This window comes from Primulina tabacum, chromosome 17 (assembly GCF_025594145.1).
Source record: "Primulina tabacum isolate GXHZ01 chromosome 17, ASM2559414v2, whole genome shotgun sequence".
Taxonomy (NCBI): Eukaryota; Viridiplantae; Streptophyta; class Magnoliopsida; order Lamiales; family Gesneriaceae; genus Primulina; species Primulina tabacum.
Window position 1 is genome coordinate 1,068,335 of NC_134566.1, and position 20,955 is coordinate 1,089,289.

General features: G+C 37.8%; 1 protein-coding gene and 1 long non-coding RNA gene across 2 annotated transcripts; both read left to right on the forward strand.

The window, feature by feature from the left end:
* The first annotated feature begins 7,237 nt into the window (after positions 1-7,237).
* Positions 7,238-8,923, forward strand: LOC142531227 (uncharacterized). The gene is made up of 2 exons (XR_012816235.1): positions 7,238-8,468; positions 8,673-8,923. It is a non-coding gene; the product is annotated as an uncharacterized LOC142531227 (long non-coding RNA).
* A 640-nt stretch (positions 8,924-9,563) lies between these two features.
* On the forward strand, positions 9,564-10,700 carry LOC142531748 (uncharacterized). Its single transcript, XM_075637999.1, has one exon. It carries the CDS (start codon positions 9,564-9,566, stop codon positions 10,698-10,700), a length of 1,137 nt encoding a protein of 378 aa, XP_075494114.1.
* The last annotated feature ends 10,255 nt before the right edge of the window (positions 10,701-20,955 follow it).

Below are 20,955 nucleotides of genomic sequence, written 5' to 3' on the forward strand. Positions count from 1 at the left end.
ATGCATGAAATTATGTCGAATTTTTGTCATTATTGGCGAGCCACTTGACTCTACTCTGCTTCTTCAAATACATTTCTTCTTTGATAGCTAGATTCTCAATATCACGTTCTAGCTCACCGATTTTTTGTCCCGAGCGTTGCCATTGCTCATGAATCCTGAGTCGATTTAGTTTTCCCCTCTTGGTTTTTATCCATGGTTCGCCGGAACGGCCGCGACGCGGCCGGAACTGGAACGGTGACCGCCATTCCAAAGTTCCAGGGCAAATCGGTGATTGTTTTGTAGCGCTGTTCTTCGACTTTTTAGCGGCGATACGGAACGGAACGGCCGAGCGGAACGGTTATGTGTAGAAGAGGCACACTCTTTTACATTGGATGCAATCATGGTTGGACGAAACGGGAACGAAACGGCCGGAACGGGCGTTCCGGAACCGGAACGCAAGCAACCTTGACGAGGTTCCGGGGTGTGTAGGTTGGTGGCTTGTATCGGCGTTTCATATACCGAAAACGGGGATTTAACGGCGAAACAGAACGGGACACGCGGAACGGCACGGAACGGAAGGGATTTGTACCGCTGCAACAAGAACAAAAAATGTGTGTGAAGAAGAGACCGTAAGTCAACTATTTCTATTGAGAAATTTTCATTACAAAGTGTGAAAAAACTAAGTTAATTATAAAATATTTCTATTTTAATTGATGTTAAATAATTTGTAACATCACTTTATATAAGATTTGATGCTTATTATTAGTCCATGACACTAAATTGATTCAAATTTGTGCGAACTTATATATATTCAATCGAAAATATTTTAAAGTTTTAATTAATTAAATACAAATAATTTGTAATAGTATATTTAATTTTTGAGATGGTTGAAAATATTTTAAATATAATGACGATATAAATTGTGTTCAATAAATTGTTAATAAAATTTTAAAAATATTTCAATTTCTTATTTACATCAAATAATCCATTTAAATGATATTTATTTTAATTTTCATATTTCTAAATATTTTTCAAAATTTTTAATTTTTATATATTTATAATATTTTTTTAAAATACCCATTCCGCGACCGTTCCGCGAAATTTCATTGTAACTGGAACGGTAACATCCGTTTCGATCTCCGCGATCACGACAGCTAACCATGTTTTTATCTGCTCTGAGAGATATAGAAATCGATGTCCAGCCCAGTTTTTTAGAAGTGTTTTAACACTATGTATACGATCTGATGGTGATAGAGACTTGTCATCTTTCTGCCATTCTTGAGCCACTATATCCGTGCAATCTATCTATGTAACCCAATGAGGTCGAATCAGAATAGAGGTCATTTTCGAGATAGATGTTTCTACGTAGAGCCAAGTTAAATAAGAATGGGTCTATGGTTCGAGTGAAAAAATTTCAAAGTTTGGGCAGCGCCATTGAATATAGGAGTCTCCACTCAATAGTGGCAACATATCTATCTAGCCATTCAAAAATTATATTAACAGAAGACCGGCGGTTGATCCAAGTGAAAACTCGCCACTTCCATGGAAATCCGATAATGAGCAAGCATCTAGAGTGTCCCTGAAATCTCGAGTTTGATGCAAAGGCATTTGGTTTTCACCATACTTTTTACTGTCAATAACAAATTTCATTGAAGTCACCGCCAACACTCCATGGGATCCCTTCGAGTTCTGTAAGTCTGCTTAAAGGACGGAGGAAGTTCCATAATAGATGTCGGCATCCTGTGTCGGGGTTTCCTGTGTTTGGTTTCCATAAAACCCCGTGAATCTCCAAAACTTATCCCCATGCTTTATTGTATAGTCGATACGTCCTAATGTGTATGAGTGAATTGTAATGTTGAACGGGTCCTTCCATACAAGCACCAAGCCTCCACTCCTACCTTTACAATCCACCACAAATAGACGAGAAAAACCAAGAATATTCTTCCACCAGTTGATGTTAGAGCCCCTCATCTTAGTTTCACATAGGAAGAGAAGGGTTGAGTCCTTTTCTGCGACGAGTCTTTTTGGTTTCGCGAAATTCTCATTGGTTCCCAAGCCCTCGAGCGGTCAAAGATATGCAAATCATAGTGATCGGCGGTGTTTCTTTACACCCCCCGCCGCTGATTCAGTAGTTATGGGGTCCAAGATATCACTGATAATGCCTTTCTTTGGAGGACTATGACGGTTCCGTGGATTCCCATGGGCTATATTCTCATATTTCATCTTGTGTTGGTCTAGTAACGGGGTTGCTAGAAAACCTTTCTCTTGTGCTCTACGCTTTCATTTCTCTAGCCACTAGTTGATGATTTGTTTCTGTTTGTTAAAACCTTGGGACGTGATAGAGTATTCAGTTTCTCGTGCGTTGTTCTTACTCGAAGTCACTTCTTCGTGATTAGGAGAAGTTAACAATATGGAATTTCCCACTCTGGCTTCCATTTCTTGGATATTAATGTCTGTCTCATTATTCCTTGCAGAGTTATTTGATGGAGAGTTGTCTCTTCTGTTGTATGGTTTACTGTGGGTAGTATTTCTATTCTTCTCCTCGCCGCTCGGGTTCGTGACTTTTAGCCAGCTTCCGAACTCAAGTTTGCTGTTCACTGGTATGGGATTCTCACATTCACGGATCGAATGTCCAAAGCAACCGAAGTTACAGCAGAAATCCGGTAGCTTTTCATACACTCGTAATGCAACAATGTCTTCGTCTTTTTGAGGAGCAGTTACCGGATGAATTTTTACAAAGGTTCTGTGATCTATTTTCACGCGAATACGAGCAAAAACACCCATCGATAATCCATTTGTGCGGGTATTGACCTCATCCACGACCCTAATCTGGTTTCCCACTTTCCCCAATATTTCTTTGTTCATGAATAACAATGGTAAATTTTTGCATTGGATTCAAAAGGTGATTTCATCAAAATTCAGTGTCTTGGGTTTTTTTCATGCCATGGGTTCCCCCCCCCCCCCCCCCCCCCCCCTCTCCCCACCTCCCCCGGTGCCCGAGATTTATCGTGTAGATTTAAGAAGAAGTTATTACGAATGGAATCTACCACGATCGGATGGTAAGATTCTTGACATTTGCATTTTAAACGCTTCACGAGTAATCATTGAAATTTGAAATATATTTTTTAAATATCAATTCACTCAAAACCGATTTTGGATAAATAATAAATGTTAGCACTAGGGTGGACATTAAGGAAGGCTACCTGACACCGACCTGACCCGATCGGGTTTTAACCTTGTCAGGTTGGGTATTAACCGAATGAGAAATTTATAAATTGAGTCGGTGATTAAAAATAATAAAAATCGGTTTTTATAAAAATAATAGTTAACATATTCATGTTTAAATCAATTTATCTATATTAAACACATATATTATCCAATAAAAAATAAAACATGATGCTTTATGATGTGAGTCAATACTTTTTCCGTGTTTAAAAGAAGTTATTCCCTAAACTTTTTTTGGTACTTTTAAATATATTACATTCTAAATAAATAAATTAATTAAATGAAATATAAATTTCATACGTAATAATGTACAAAGATAATCAAACTAGCATTATACTAACATAACAAAAACTAGAGAAATTATACCAAATCAAATATTTTTATTTTAAATTTCAATATTTAATCAAGACCAAAGACCTTGTGATCTTTCTTTTTATTTTTGAAATATTGTTTTTAATTTTTGGACGATAAGTATATATCATTGTATTAAAATCGATATTTCAATATTGTTAGAAAATTTCATGTTCGTAATCTTAATTTTGATGTTAACAAAACTTGTTATTGTATTTTTAATATATATACTTACGTTTGAATTTGCAAACACAAGATGGAAACTGAAAATGAATTTAGTCAAACTGAATTTCTGACGAGTTTTGGTGTTTTAATGATATCTCTCAGCTGAATGATTCAAATGACAATCCGTAATTCGGCTGATCAGAAACTCAATTTGGAACAAGTTGTATTTCACGTTAGTTTGGTAAAATCGAATGGTATCTAGGTCAAATCGGTTGCTGAATGACTAAAATGATTGCACGAAAACATCAATCAATTGGGTATGAGCAGTTGCGATATTTTGGTCATACCTCTCAGCTCGATTATTGGAATGAAGCAATTCAGTATGCGTTGGAAATATAAGACGATGATCTACAAATCATCTTTGAAGTCAAAGTCAGAATCGAAGCATAAAATGCTGATAAATGGCGATAAAGCTATTGGTTCTGCACAGCACATTAGTTGAGCTGCGGTTGAGATGCTGACCATATTGAACTGCTGACCAGTTTGAACCGCTGACTAGTTTCAACCGCCGATCAACTGCTGAACGACCAGTTTAAGCTCGGGAAAATGTCCAGCAAGACGAATTTGACCGTTGCAATTTCAGAAACAATACAGAAATTTCTGAAAGGTCATATTCTTGTGTCTAACGTATATATTATTGTTGGGGTCTATAAATACATCTTGAAGATAAAATAAGAGCTTTTGAAGGAGATTCAAAGCATGGGCAGCTAGCATGAAAATATCTGCTATTTGAGAGCACAAGCCCATGTGAGGATACATTTGAGATGTACACTGTAAAGGATAAATTCCTTATACACAATCACTCACACATATATACAAGAGAGTTTAACTTCAAAGTTTAGTTGAGTGAATCTTCACACAAAGACGTTAAAGATTGTGTTTGTAGTCTTGGTATAAGAGACGTTAAACATTATGCGGATTGTGAGGTTGCGGCCTACAATCGAAAGTGTGCTAGGAGTTTCAATTATGCAAGAGATAAGTCCTAAGTTGAAATGGGTTTGTACAAGGTAATGTATAAATCAAAGTGTAATATCCCAACCTTTTATCATTTTATTGTTTATGATATTATTATTTGGTTTGGGTGTTTAAGGTATATGGTTATTGGATATTCATGGTTTATTATGGTGATGGTTATGGAGATGAATGAGTTCTTGTTTTCATGGTGTTTATGGATGATTTGATCATGTATTTGAATGGTAATGAATAGGTAGAATAGAAAGTTGATCTTGAGCCAAATAGGAAATGGAAGTACAAAAATTGTATGAAAAATGTGATAGTAATTTTGGTTTTCAGCATACTGTTTGTGTATTGATCCAATCGATGTGAGGCCACTTCCATTAGGTAGATAAAATATAATGCTATAACTTTAATGTTTTGAGTTTTGTTCAAATCATTAGGGAAGACGAACCAAAAGTGGGCAGAAGTGGGTCGTGTGTATCGTTGTTCCTTCACTGACACATGTTGGGAGAATGAGCATAACTTTTTACTCAGACCTTCAAATTACATGAGGTCAATTGGAGATGCAATACAAGAAATAGGGCTACAGCTTTCATGTTTACCATTGTTTCAAATTATTAGTGTCAGAGGCATTCCTGGAGCAATCTTTGGGGAAGCTGTGCACAGAGCGCACGCCGGTACAGAAGGTTCCGCGCTAGGTCGGTAATGTTTGACCAACCCAGCGCGCCTGGCTCTGAAATTTTGGGTTTTGGACAGTAAGGTCCGTGCTAGAGCGGTGAAACTTGACCGCCCCAGTGCCCTGCACAGTGGAAAAGCGTGTTTTGGGTGATTTAAGGCTTTTATATGTCATTCTAGAGGATTCTACTCATTTCCTACCCTTCTCCTTTCTCTTCTACGGTTCAAGCCCTTTTCCCCCTCATAATTTTCTCTCCAAATTTCTCCACTACAAGTTCAAGAATTTTAGTATATATTTTAGCTTCTCATACTAAGTTTCCAAGCTTCAAGGTAAGGGTTCTATCTTTTGAGTTTTTAAGGGTTTGAGAAGTTGGAGATATATGTTGATTTGGTTGATTCCTATGATTATTGGTGATGATTAATGGTTGATTGTATGTATATTGTTGTAGGAATCCCTTTGAGATCATCCAAGCAAACACTTGCTTGTTGGGTAGTAAGTAGAAGCTTTCCTTTGTGCTCACATGATATATATATGTATAAAAGTCATGCTTATTGATGTCTAGCTCCTTCCATTATTATGTTTTTGACATATTTGTTGTTATATATTCATTGATCAAAAGATTATCATTGAATTTATTGACAAATGAGCTAGAAGTTATTGTTGCCTACTAAGTGTTTGTCCAATTGCCTCAATAAAGTTCCTATGATTAAAGCCAATGATTGATAGTAATTGCATGAATGTCATTGGCCAATTTCATAATTAAGAGTATCTCTCACAGTTTTGATATTTATATCAAAGAGATACTTATCATAGGTCATAGGTCACAGAACTATCAATTTCTTTCTTTAATTCATGCCATGAGATACCATCTATATTGTCTTGATATTTATTGTTCATTGAAGATGATATCATTCAATTTTCATTGTCATTGTCATAGCCATGTTTCAAGCCAAGCCTATGTACATGTACTTGTTATTTATAGCTTACTATTTACTGAGTTTTATCTCATTCCAGTTAATTTCTTGTGATGCAGGTGACAAGAAAGAATGAAATGGATTGTCCAAGGTGGAAGAAGTCATATGGAAGATAAGGGGAAAACTTTTGTCATGTCACACTTATTTTGTTGTGGTGAATATTGAAAATTTTAAATATCATGTATTTTTTAACTTGAATCATGGGAAAAATTTGTAATGGCTTTTGGAAATATGTTGTTGATAGTTTTGTCAATGGTTATGGATAAAAGTTGGAAATGTTTATATTGCTACTAGTATATTGTTTTTCACCCTTTAAAAGGGAATGCTTCCGCGTATGTTATTTCTTTTAAATTTAAATGTCATGGGAGTGGGGTGTTTCAATTGGTATCAGAGCAAAGTTTCTTCGGACCATATATGACTTCTTCTACCTAGGACAATCCGGTATGTTTTTGATCCTGCATCTATTGATTTTAACATTGAGAAATGATTCTATTTCATTGTCATTGATATATATTTGCTTCCTAGCTATGTTAAAGTGAGCCTATGTGTAGGAAATGCCTCCCAAAAGACCCCTACTACCGATAAGACTGCCAAAGTTGTAGATGAATTCAGTAAGTTATTAAAAGAACAAGCAAAGGTCCATGGCGAACAGATTCAACAGTTATTGAGCATGCAAATTCCAACCCAGGGTCGTGGCCAAGGAAGAGGTCAAGGTAGAACGGAAAGCACTGAAGGTCGTTCTTATGAGTTGTTCAGGCGAATGACCCCTCCTGAATTTATTCGTGGTCCTGATCCACTAGTGTCTCTTGAATGGGTCAAGTCATTGGATGTAATACCCTATATCCTAGCCAATTAAAATTTGTAAATATATGTATATAAGAACCTAACTAATTAATGGGCTTACAAAATAAAAAATAATTAGTTGTTGGCCCATTTTCTTGCATAACGTATACACACATACATTTGTAAATAAATAAATAAAAAAGGAAGAAAGAAAGAGAACCCTACCAAAAGAAAAATCTCATCAGCAGCGCCGTTCAAAAAAAAAAAAAAAGACTTCTTCACCCAACAAGTTGACTGACTCCTACTGCCTAGGTTGTGTGCACTTCTAATTCAAGGTTAGTTTGTATTTTGGGGTAATATTGTTAGTTGTTCTCCTTCTCTTATCAAGGAAACTTTAAAATATATATTGATTTGGAAATTAGATTGATGGGGTGGATTGAATAGAATTTGGGTTTGTCGTAGAATACAATTCATAATAACAGATTAGTGACTTTAAAATTGGATTACTGTTAGTTAGCAAAGTAATTAAAATTGGGATTTTCTTTATACGTGTATGGTTAAAGAGAATATCTTTAAATTTCATATTCTGGAATTATGAGTTGTGACTGAATTGGTTAGTAAATTTAGTTGAAATAAAGGTCTAATCTGTAGAAAACTTGCAATTGTTTTATGTAATTAGCAAGCCTCAGTACCTAAATAAAAGTCTTGGTCCCTCGGTCAAAGTAAGAGATGGTTGAATGTTACTGGTGTGATTTGGTGCAAACTAGATAGTCAAGTTTAATAATGACCAATCATGATAATAAGAAAACAAATTGAAAGTGTCATTTTGTTTTCTATTAATTAACCGTGATATTATTGTGGGATAATCATGATTATCTAATTAAAATAACTTTGGTTATAGATTTTGATATTGCTCAAGATTCCTGATTTAATATTCACATTTAAACTAAAGATCTCAGGTGCGTACACTCCTATTCCGACATTATTTCGCAAAAGCTCCACAATAATGAATTTGGATGCACATCGTTGTTATCGATGCTTTATTGTTCCTTATTTGTTGGAATTCTGTATTTGGTTATGTTCTGTTGATATTCTGGATGATATGTATGTCATGTGAGCCACCTCTTGGTTCCTGCGGGTCAAAGTGCTGCATGTGTGATACATGTGAGTCACCTCTTGTTTCCCTATGGTCAAAGTGCTGCATGATAGGGTCCCATTGTGGATGTTGTTCTGTTCTGTCTGTCATGTGAGCCACCTCTTGGTTCCTGCGGGTCAAAGTGCTGCATGTGGGGAAGCATGTGAGCCACCTCTTGTTTCTCTATGGTCAAAGTGCTGCATGATGGAAATCCTTATCTGGTTTTTTTGTCATTCTGTTATTATCTCATCCTGTCATCCTATTTTACATGTGTATTTATTATTTATTTTGTGAAAGCTTTTGTCGTTATCCTTGAGATCGAATTAGTGGCTGGATACAGCAGTATACTGAATAATTTTATTTTCAGGTAATAATCTGAATGAGGAAGACAAATACGTAGAATATATAGAAGAGATCATTGAGGATGATGATGACATAGAAGATGTTCCGTAGAGTTTGGAGACTTGAATTCTTCCATTTGAGTTCTTTTAGGATCCGTGGATTATTTCCTTTTAAATATTTTGGCTAGTCGTTTGAAAGATTGATTTATTTACTCATTGATATGATTGAGAGATTGACTCATTAGTACCTTTTAATAAATAAGTTATGATTCCTTTATAAACTTTAAGTCATGTGTTGATTATATGAGTTACCGGTACTTTAAATAAGGCTTGACCTCTACAAATAGTGCGTGGATTTGGGTGTACGAAATCCGGGCCTTACATTATGGTATCAGAGCCTACCTCTCTTAGTACGGTGTAGTTCGGGGACGAACCAAGCGGAAGATGGTGGGCATGTGAGGTCCGGGGCCGAAGAGGGCGGGGGGTGATCGCCGGTGCCATCAGTTGCACGGACAATGAGCGTCTCCTAGCAGGCTTCTAGGTGGAGGGAACATGAATGAACCGATCCCACACGGGAATGAGAGGGATTCCGAGACTGTTTAATGTAATGGACTGTACAGTTGAAGAGGGCTTAAAAGATTTGATTTGTACTACTCATATCACGAAGGTGCATCTTTTTTTTTCGGTAGCTCATCACATAAGAACTCCAAAGTTAAGCGTGCTTGACTTGGGGCAATTTCGGGATTGGTGACCTCCTGGAAAGTTTCCTAGGGTGCGTGTGAGTGAGGACATAAGCACGCTGGAAAGACTCGTCTTGGTACAGTGAGAACAGTCGTCGAATCTGGGGCGTTACATTGGTAGCTATCGTTGATTATTTAAAGTTCACTAATACAGATAAGGTGAGTTGTGATGTTTTTATGTTGGTTAAAGAGGCTCGCATTTGGTGGGAAGCTACCAAGGTGACTGTTAATGTTCGTGATTTAAAGTGGAACGAGTTCAAAGAATTATTCTATGCCAAATATTTTTCAAAGGAAGTCAAAGCCAAGAAGGTAAAAGAATTTCTTGAATTGAGGCAAGATTCTATGACTGTCACTGATTATACTCTGAAATTTGAGGAAGGATGCGTCTTTGTTCCTTTTATTGTCGAAAATGATAAAGACAAGGGAGAACACTTCCTTCGTGGTTTGAAGCCGGAAATTATAAGGGATGTTCATATGTCAAAATTGGTCACATATCAAGACATCGTTGAGAGAGCCTTGCTTGCCGAGCATGATGAAAAAGAGATCGAGAAGGAGCGACAGTTGAGAAGACAAGCTTTCCAAGCAAGAGGTCAAGGGGCATGTGCTAATGTTCGAGGTGGGCACAAAGGGAAAGGCAAGATGGAACAGCGTAATAAACCTCCTTTGCCTTCCTCGGATACTGAGAGACCATTGTGTCCTAAGTGTGGCAAGCCACACAAAAGAGAATGTTTGGTGGGCAGTGGTCGATGTTTCAGATGCAAGGAAGTGGGGCACACGGCGCAGAAATGCCCTCTTTCTTCTGATAAAGGAAGAGTTCAAGGTAGAATTTTTGCAATGACAAAAGAAGGTGATAATCCTGATTCTTCAATGATATCAGGTAATTTTTTAATATCTGGCAAGGAAGCACTTACATTAGTTGATACTGGTGCGACACACTTTTTTATGTCTGAAGTGTTTATGCACTCTTTATCTGTTGAACCTACTGTCATGCCTTTACATTTCAATATTGTTTTGCCTTCTGGAGATGAAATTTGTCCAACTTGTATCCTTAAGGCATGTCATGTACAGATGGGTACAAGATTATTGTTTGCTGATCTAATTGTTATTCTGATGGTTGCTTTTGATGTTATATTGGGTATGGATTGGTTGTCTGCCTATCGTGTAGTGATTGACTGTGTGGGAAAGATAGTGAAGTTTTTAGCCGATGACCATGAGAGCGATGTATTTGTTGGTCTAGGATCATCGATAAGTATTCCCATTATTTCTTGTTTGCAAGCTACAAAATTATTGCACAAGGGTTGTATTGGTTTCTAGCCTCGGTATCTGATGTGAGAAAAGAAAGTAATATGCAATTGCAGAATATTGATGTGGTGAATGATTATCCTGATGTGTTTGCTGAGGAAGTACCTGGATTACCACCTGATCGAGAGGTAGAGTTTGTTATTTACTTGATTCCAGGTACAACCCCAATTTCTAAGGCTCCGTACAGAATGGCTTCGACCGAGATGAAAGAATTGAAGAATTAATTGCAGGAGCTATTACATAAAGGTTTTTATCCGTCCTAGTTCCTCTCCGTGGGGAGCTCCAGTTTTGTTTGTGAAAAAGAAAGATGGATCTTTGCAATTATGTATTGATTACAGAGAACTAAACAAGGTAACAGTTAAGAACAAATATCCTTTGTCGCGAATTGATGACCTTTTTGATCAATTGCAAGGAGCAGCAGTGTTTTCGAAGATCGATCTTCGGTCCGGATATCATCAATTGAAGGTGAAAAATGAGGATATTACAAAGACTGCTTTTAGAACGAGGTATGGCCATTATGAATTTTTGGTGATGTCGTTTGGACTAACCAATGCTCCTTCAGTTTTCATGGATTTAATGAATCGTGTCTTAAAGCCGTATTTGGATACTTTTGTCATTGTATTTATTGATGACATTTTGATCTACTCTAAGACACGAAAACTTCATCGTGAGCATTTGAGGACTGTGTTGCAGCTATTGAGGGATAAGCAATTATTTGCTAAGTTAAAGAAAAGCGAATTCTAGTTGGAGCATGTGGCGTTTTTGGTCCATATCGTATCAAAAGAGGGAATATCGGTAGATCCATCCAAAATTGAGTCCATTAAGCAATGGTCCATTCCAAAAACAGTTTCAAAGATTAGAAGTTTTCTTGGTTTGGCAGGATATTATAGACGGTTCATAGCAGATTTTTCAAAGATAGCATTGCCATTGACGAATTTAACACGGAAGTCTACCAACTTCGAATGGACCATAGATTGCCAACAAACATTCCAACCACTGAAAGATAAGTTAACTTCTGCCCCTGTGTTAGTACTTCCTTGTGGTGCTGAAGATTTTGTTGTGTATACAGATGCTTCTAAGCAGGGGTTAGGTGCCGTACTGATGCACCGTGGGAAAGTGATAGCGTATGCTTCTCGTCAGTTGAAAGACTACGAGAAGAATTATCCCACTCATGATTTGGAGTGGCGGCTGTGGTTTTTGCTTTAAAGATTTGGCGGCATTATCTATATGGTGAGAAGTGTGAAATTTTCACGGATCACAAAAGTTTGATGAAACGTCTACCGTTTTAAAAGTGCGGATTATTTTTTTTTTTTTTACTAAAGCTCTCATTTTGAAAATAGCCATTAAACATTTCGCATGCATGCGCTGTACAGAAAAATATAACATTTAAAAATGATCTTAAATATTTGCCAACAAGAATAACGCATTTATAAATAACTAACGTCATCCAAAATCAACGAAAGCGTAAACGTATAAAAATCTTAATATCATCAACATATAAAAATGTGCAAATCCTCTCAAAAGACGTGAATCAATATGCGGAAAAATAATGGTCCTCGGGTCGTGTCACCGCGCATCCCGCCTGCCAACTCAGTCTTCGGCACCTCCGGTCCCCTGATCAAAATGCTCACCTGCATCACACACGCCTAGTGAGTCTAAAGACTCAACACACCTGTACCAGTAATAACAAGTACATATATGTAGCACACAGCAGTGAAAAATAGCATAATCAAAATACATTTCATGAGCTTAAAAACATGAACATAAGCGTGTCGTGTAAAATCGTAACGTGTCAAAACATGTCTCATCATGTTATCATATCGTATGCGTAACTGTGACCTGTCAAAACATGGTAATAGCATATACGTGTTAAAATCTTAATTTGAATTCCGTTCATTAGCTGTGACTTTCGTATCATCATGTCATCATGTCAGTCGATGGATCCATCTACGTGTAACCGCGGTACCCGACGGCGGGGGATATCAGCGACACTCTCACCCGTCAACTGAGCCCGAGCCTATCATGTCATCATATCATGTCAATGGAAATACGATCGTCGGGCTCCCTCTGGGGCCTTCTCCCGTAAACGGGCTCCCTCTGGGGCCTTTTCCCTCACGATATCTCCAATCATATCATCGTGTCATCGTGTTAGTCACAACTAAATCACTTCCTTCAAAATGTGTCATCATATTCATCACTTAATAAAAGCATGCATATACGTAATTTTTCTTTTAAACCAAAAATGCACCGTATTTATCATAATTGCGTAAAACTTTTAAACATGATGCATAAACATTTAAAATATCATAAATTTGTGCTCAGGGCGCTACCAGGAGCCAAAATCTCACCCCGGGTGCAAAATGACCATTTTGCCCCTGGAAACCCAAAAATTATCGTTTAACCCCTGGACCTCTAAAATTTACCCGAAGCTTATCAAACTCCTTAAAATGTCCCAAAACATTTTTAAAAGCATTTCTAGACGTAAACTCAAGCCCATAATACACCTAACCGATTCATTTTAAAACTTGGATCGGGGTCCCGGTTTTAACCCGAATCGCCTCGAAACTTAATCAAATTTTTCCCAAATTCTTCCCATATCTTAAAAACACTAAAAAGTCCCTAATACTATAATACCGCCCCAAAAATCTTCGGCTGAAAATCCCACAAGAGCCAAAACTCTCGGCCCCCTATCCTATATTCACTTTGCAACACGGCCCCCAATCCCATAACCTTTCGGTCCCCTCCAATCTCCCCACCTGTCCAGCATTTTAATCTCATTCTTAAGGCTCTAAGAGACCTCCTAAACCAAGCTTAGCCGAAACATAAAGCTGCCGAGCAACCCAACGTAGAAATGATCGCTTACACCATGGGAACCCAAGACCCTATTCCCTTGGCTCGCAAGTTTCGATCCTAGCAACCCGATGGAACCAACCATTAACCAAGCTCAAGTAGACCACCCTCAGATCCCTCTAGAGCCACAAGAGTCACAACCACGGCTCCATACAACCCATAGCCATCCACACGATCGCTGGCACGCCCGAAGCTCGGCCGAAACGAAATCACCTAGAACCCGATGGCTACCTGCTCTCATACTCGACTCTAGCATCAAGTTCCTTAAACCGAGACATGGTTCAACCCTCTAGCATCAACAACCCACAGCCCCTTGCACAGAAATATATGAAACGTGAACAACCATCACAATAATGCAATAATTTCATGGAAAATCGAAAGGTTCTTCATGTACTAGGATAGATCAAAACTTTTCATGCATAAATACAACCACCAGCATATAAAACGTGTGTGATGCGTAAATAAGTGATACAATGCGTGCCTTAGGTTGTTGATGAACGAAACGAGACCAAGGGGACACCGGGGAAACTTTTCTTTGCAAGAATGGTGAAGAAATCCACTCCTTTCAGCTGCTAGGGGTGAAGCCGAGGGGAGGGGTTCTGAAAACGATGGTGTCGGCTGGTGGAAACATTAGGTTTAGGTTAAAGTGTGTTTAGGTGGTTAATTATATAGTAAACTAATGGATAATGGGCCCTAATTATGTAATTAAAAGTTTAGAAAATTAATTAAGTCCTATAAGATTAAAAGTAAGCCCATAAAAAACCAAACGCACTCCCGAAAAATATTTCGTGATGAAAATATTTTGAAAATATTAGCCGAACCATTAAAAAGTCCCCCGACTCGATAAAATTTGCGTACCGTTAAATATTAAAATCCTGCGGGTAAAAATTCCCATTTTCGAAAAATACACTTAAAAATGCTTTAAGTTAATTTATAAAAATAAATCGTATAATAAAATAATTTTCCTTAAAATTCTCCGGTCTCCGATCCTCGTTCGAGCGTGAAATGCATCTAAAAACCCTAATGCGTGAACTTTAAAAATTTCATGAATTAAATCGTATCATGTATGAATTATGCATAAAATGCACAAAAATAATTAAAAACAATTTAATAAAATGAACAAGCATTTAATGCTTTAAAACAATTTAATAACTTGCATGCATGTTGTTCACATGGACCTTCAGATTTTCGGGACGTTACATTTGAGCTGTTTGTTTTCGCAGAAAGAATTGAATATGCGGCAGCAGAGATGGTTGGAACATGTGAAGGACTACGATTGCACCATTAGCTATCATCCTGGTAAAGCTAATGTGATTGCGGATGCTTTGAGTCGCAAGTCGAGTTCTTTATTGGGTTCTATGATCTCAAAACCATTGTTGCTTGATTTGCAAAAGAATGAGATAATTCTGGTATCTTCAGGTACAGTAGCTCAATTATCTGCACTGGTTCTTCGCTCAACCTTGTTTGATCGAATTTTGAAGGAACAACAGTTTGATAATCAATTATTGGATTTGAAGAGAAAGAGTGATCTAACAGGAGTTTCTGAGTTTGGGTCGAATCGTGATGGTTTGTTGACCTTTCGAGGTGGAATTTGTGTTCATATGGGTGATGACATTCGGAGAGATGTACGCATTGAAGCTCATACATCACCTTATTCGGTACACCCTGGCACTACCAAAATGTACCAAGATCTTCGACGCCTTTACTGGTGGCCATGTATGAAGAAAGATATCATTTTATTTGTTTCTGAATGTCTAACCTGTCAGCAGGTTAAGATTGAGCATCAAAGACCGGCGGGATTGTTGCAATCCTTACCTATACCGCAATGGAAATGAGAACACATAACCATGGATTTTGTTGTTGGGTTGCCAAGAACGCAGAAGGACTTCAATTCTATTTGGGTTATAGTGGATCGATTGACCAAGTCATCACATTTTCTTCCTGTCAAGACGACATATTCTTTGAATCAATATGCTGAGGCTTATATTCAGGAAATTGTGAGACTTCATGGGATACCGGTATCGATCATTTCAGATCGTGATCCAAGGTTTACATCAGAGTTTTGGAAGATTTTACGTCGAGCATTGGGAACGAAATTGGCTTTTAGTACCGTCTACCATCCTCAAAGCGACGGGCAATGAGAAAGGGTTATCCAAATTCTTGAAGATATGTTGAGGGCTTGTACCATTGATTTTCCTGGTAGTTGGGATTCAAAACTACCTCTTGTCGAGTTCACGTATAATAACAGCTACCAGTCTTCAATCGGCATGGCACTTTATGAAGCTTTATATGGAAGAAAGTGCTGATCTCCTTTGTATTGGGAAGAGGTATGTGAAATGAAGATGTTGGGCCTAGAGTTGGTTCAACAAACAGCAGATGTTGTGTCACTGATCCAAGAGAGAATGAAGACCGCTCAATCTAGACAGAAAAGTTATGCCGATGTACGACGACGGCCTTTGGCATTCCAGGTTGGTGATCATGTTTTCATTAAAATAGCTCCTCTCAAAGGAGTGATGCGTTTTGACAAGAAAGGTAAATTAAGTCTTCGATACATTGGGCCGTTCGAGATTCTTGATAAGATTGGAGACCGAGCCTATCGTCTTGCATTGCCACCGGATTTCGATAGAGTTCACAATGTCTTCCATGTTTATGCTACGTAAGTATCTCTCTAATCCATCTCATGTTCTTCGGTACGAATCTTTGGACCTTTTACCTAACTTGAGCTACGAGGAAGTGCCGGTTCAAATTCTTGATCGCAAGATTAAAGTATTAAGGAATAAAGAAATTGGTCTTGTCAAAGTTCTTTGGAGGAATCAGGTGATTGAAGAGGCCACATGGGAATTGGAAGACGAGATGAAACAGCGTTATCCGAATTTATTTGATGGTAAGAAAATTTCGGGGACGAAAATTTTATAAGGAGCGGAGATTGTAATATCCCAACCTTTTATCATTTTATTGTTTATGATGTTATTATTTGGTTTGGGTGTTTAAGGTATATGGTTATTGGATATTCATGGTTTATTATGGTGATAATTATGGAGATGAATGAGTTCTTGTTGTGATGGTGTTTATGGATGATTTGATTATGTATTTGAATGGTAATGAATGAGTAGAATAGAAAGTTGATCTTGAGCCAAATAGGAAATGGAAGTACAGAAACGGTATGAAAAATGTGTTAGTAGTTTTTGTTTTTAGCATAAGGTTTTGTGTATTGATCAAATTGATGTGAGGCTACTTCTATTAGATAGAAAAGATATAAGGCTATAACTTTCATGTTCTGAGTTTTGTTCAAATCATTAGGGAAGACGAGCCAAAAGTAGCCCGAAGTGGGTCGTGTGTATCGTTGTTCCTGCACTGACACATGTTGGGAGAATGAGCATAACTTTTTACTCAAACCTTGAAATTACCTGAGGCTAATTGGAGATGCAAGCCAAGATATAGGGCTACAACATTCATGTTTACCATTGTTTCAAATTATGAGTGTCAGAGGCATTCCTGGAGCAATATTTGGGGAAGCTGTGCACAGAGCGCGCGCCGAGACATAAGGTTCCGCGCTAGGGCGGTAATGTTTGACCGCCCCAGCGCGCCTAGCTCTGAAATTTTGGGTTTTGGACAGTAAGGTCCACGCTAGAGCGATGAAACTTGACGCCCCAGCGCCCTGCACAGTGGAAAAGCGTGTTTTGGGTGATTTAAGGCTTTTATATGTCATTCTAGAGGATTCTACTCATTTCCTACCCTTCTCCTTTCTCTTCTATGGTTGAAGCCCTTTTCCCCCTCATAATTTTCTCTCCAAATTTCTCCACTACAAGTTCAAGAATTTTAGTATATTTGTTAGCTTCTCCTATTAAGTTTCCAAGCTTCAAGGTAAGGGTTCTATCTTTTGAGTTTTTAAGGGTTTGAGAAGTTGGAGGTATATGTTGATTCCTATGATTATTTGTGATGATTAATGGTTGATTGTATGTATATTGTTGTAGGAATCCCTTTGAGATCATCCAAGCAAACACTTGCTTGTTGTCTAGCTCCTTCCATTGTTATGTTCTTGACATATTTGTTGTTATATATTCATTGATCAAAGGATTACCATTGAATTTATTGACAAAGGAGCTAGAAGTTATTGTTGCCTACCAAGTGTTTGTCCAATTGCCTCAATAAAGTTCCTATGATTAAAGCCAATGATTGATAGTAATTGCATGCATGTCATTGGCCAATTTCATGATTAAGAGTATCTCTCACAGTTTTGATATTTATATTAAAGAGATACTTATCACATGTCACAGGTCACAGAACTATCAATTCCTTTCTTTAATTCATGCCACGAGATACCATCTATATTGTCTTGATATTTATTGTTCATTGAAGATGGTATCATTCAATTTTCATTGCCATTGTCATAGCCATGTTTCAAGCCAAGCCTATGTATATATACTTGTTATTTATAGCTTTTTATTTACTGAGTTTTATCTCATTCCGTTTAATGTCATGTGATGCATGTGACAAGAAAGAATGAAATGGATTGTCCAAGGCGGAAGAAGTCATATGAAAGATAATGGGAAAACTTTTGTCATGTCACACTTATTTTGTTGTGGTGAATATTGAAAATTTTAAATATCATGTATTTTTTAACTTGAATCATGGGAAAAATTTGTAATGGCTTTTGGAAATATGTTGTTGACAGTTTTGTCAATGGTTATGGATAAAAGTTGGAAATTTTTATATTGCTACTAGTATATTGTTTTTCCTCTTTAAAAGGTAATGCTTTCGTGTATGTTATTTCTTTTAAATTTAAATGCCATGGGAGTGGGGTGTTTCACAAAGTCTTCTAGTGGATATTCATAAACAAATTCGTGTCTATTTATTTATTGCAATTACTTATCATTTTCATTGTTTTTAAAGATGCATTCTTGAAGCATTTTATGTATTCTTCAAATACCAAAATATTGCATACGAAGTGTTTGATAAAATGCTTCAACCAAAAGATTTTTACTCATTTAACTTGCATATATTTTAAATCTTTTATAAAAATTTAATCGATTTCTACGAAAGATTATTTAGAGTGTCTTCCTCTTAGTTTGAAAACCAAACTCGATTTAATTCATCGGTGTTCAATATTTCAAGAGCCGAGCTATTGTAACTCAACGATGATCCCCTAATCGATCCTGTCAAATATAGCATGTATCAGTATAATATGATAATTTCTAATTGAAAATAATCTCTATTATCAAAGCATTACATAATATTTATTCAATTAAGAAACCTTTCGAAAATAACATTTGCTTATATACTACATAAATAGCTCTTTTTTTAAAAAAATTGGGTTTGTCATGTACCTGCACAATTTCGGATACCCGTTTTTTCTGATATGTTGTTTCCCTACTCGACATGTCGGATACCCGAATAAAATTACTCCAACACGATAAAATCCGACTCAGGCTCACACCTAGTAAGCACAGTTATAGGCCCATTCTAATTAAAAAGGGAATTTGAAGAGTTGTCCCAAGCTAGAAAATGATCAAGGAGAAGCTTTCTTCATGTGGCATTTCATTTGTCGGTTTAGCGGTTGTTAGTATCTAATATGTGCGATATGATGTTATATATTTAATTAATAATACAAATTAATAAGATTGAGTCTTAGAATGTTTACTTAAAATAAAAATTAATTAAATTGATTATAAATCATACAATTAAAAAACCAATTAAATTTAAAAATTGTAGAAAAATTCGATGTAGATATATAATTGTATTTTATATTTATTTTCAGTGATCTTCAAATTAAAATTTGATTTGTATTAAATTTTATCAAATTCGAGTCAAACTCGAACATATTTAATTTTTTTTAGTTGAATCCAAACCCAGATTATATTGTTCGATAGTTCTCGAGTTTTGATATTTTATTAATATAATAGAAATATATAAAAACCATCTCAATTTAAGTTATTGTAAATGTTTGAGTTCGTCGGTCTCATCTTGTATCAACGTAGTCAATAATTTTTTGATTAGTTTGACTGTTGGTGATACCCCCATAAGGATCCGGGTCGTCTTTAACCCGGTTTATTAAATGGGAAGCCCAGATCATAGCCAGCTTCCCGGACATTCCATTTCTTCCCGGGCCATCATCATACCCCGGGCTCTCATGCAAGCTCCCGAGAACTTTCTACTCGGGCTACCTCGAGAAGCGCACCATACTCGAGTGTATCGGTATGAGCATTCTTATCTGTCAGAACTACAGGGATTTGGCGTGTCAGAGAAGCTATCAGAGGTAGGGTGGCTTGACAGAAAGTCAACATCAAAGGCTATGAGTGGTAGGTGTACACGAAAGTCGAAGTAATCATGATATTTCCTCCTATAAATAGCAGGTATGTTTCTCATTTAAAGGGAGGGGAAAAAATCCTGAGCATTGGCACTCATATATATTCGCACATATATCGCCATTTTCTCTCATCTTCAACCTGCTGACTTAAGCATCGGAGTGGCCACGCCGGACACCCCTCCGGCGCCCATTCACGAGTTCCTTTTATTGTGTGCAGGTCACGATCGAAGTCATCTACTTTGCTCATTTTCCTAAACAACACTATAAATTATTGATTTGGTACGTTGGAGCCCCGTACCCGGCTCACCCATTTTAACGGGATCACATCATTGGCGCCGTCTGTGAGAACTTGAGCTCAAGACGTAGATATGGTTTCCATTCAAAAGTAAGTCCGACCAACTCGACACACAGATCTTATATGTGGATTTCATATGGGCTCAAAGCTCAGCAGCTATCCCTGATTGGCATGAAGATCATTTACTATGCACTCAGTAGCATACAACTATATTAGTCACCTAATTTAGCTCAACCAGAGAAGTTTCACTCTACCGAAAATGAATTCGGATTCAATATTTCCAGGTTAGTGATTTGATTTTTAATAAAACTAGTATAGCAGGAGGAGCAAAAAGGTTGAAAGTCCGGGAGGTATGAGGCCCTGGCACATTATCATAAGTCCGGGAGACACGAGGCCCCGGCACATTATCTAAGCCCAGGGCACTACACCCTGGCTCGGGGCTCCGCACCTCGACCACTCCCGTCCCGGGACATGCTCCCCGGCCCAAGGCTCCGCACCTTGGTTATTCATAAGCCCAGGGCACTACACCCTAGCTCGGGGCTCCGCACCTCGATCACTCCCAAGTCCCGGGACATGCTCCCCGGCCCAAGGCTCCGCACCTTGGTTATTCATAAGCCCAGGGCACTACACCCTGGCTCGGGGCTCCGCACCTCGACCACTCCCAAGTCCCGGGACATGCTCCTCAGCCCAAGGCTCCGCACCTTGGTTATTCATAAGCCCAGGGCACTACACCCTGGCTCGGGGCTCCGCACCTCGACCACTCCCAAGTCCCGGGACATGCTCCCCGGCCCAAGGCTCCGCACCTTGGTTATTCA

Bases quoted from the DNA above. Each gene is read 5' to 3' on its own strand.
- LOC142531748 (XM_075637999.1), top strand. From the start codon at position 9,564: ATGTTGGTTAAAGAGGCTCGCATTTGGTGGGAAGCTACCAAGGTGACT.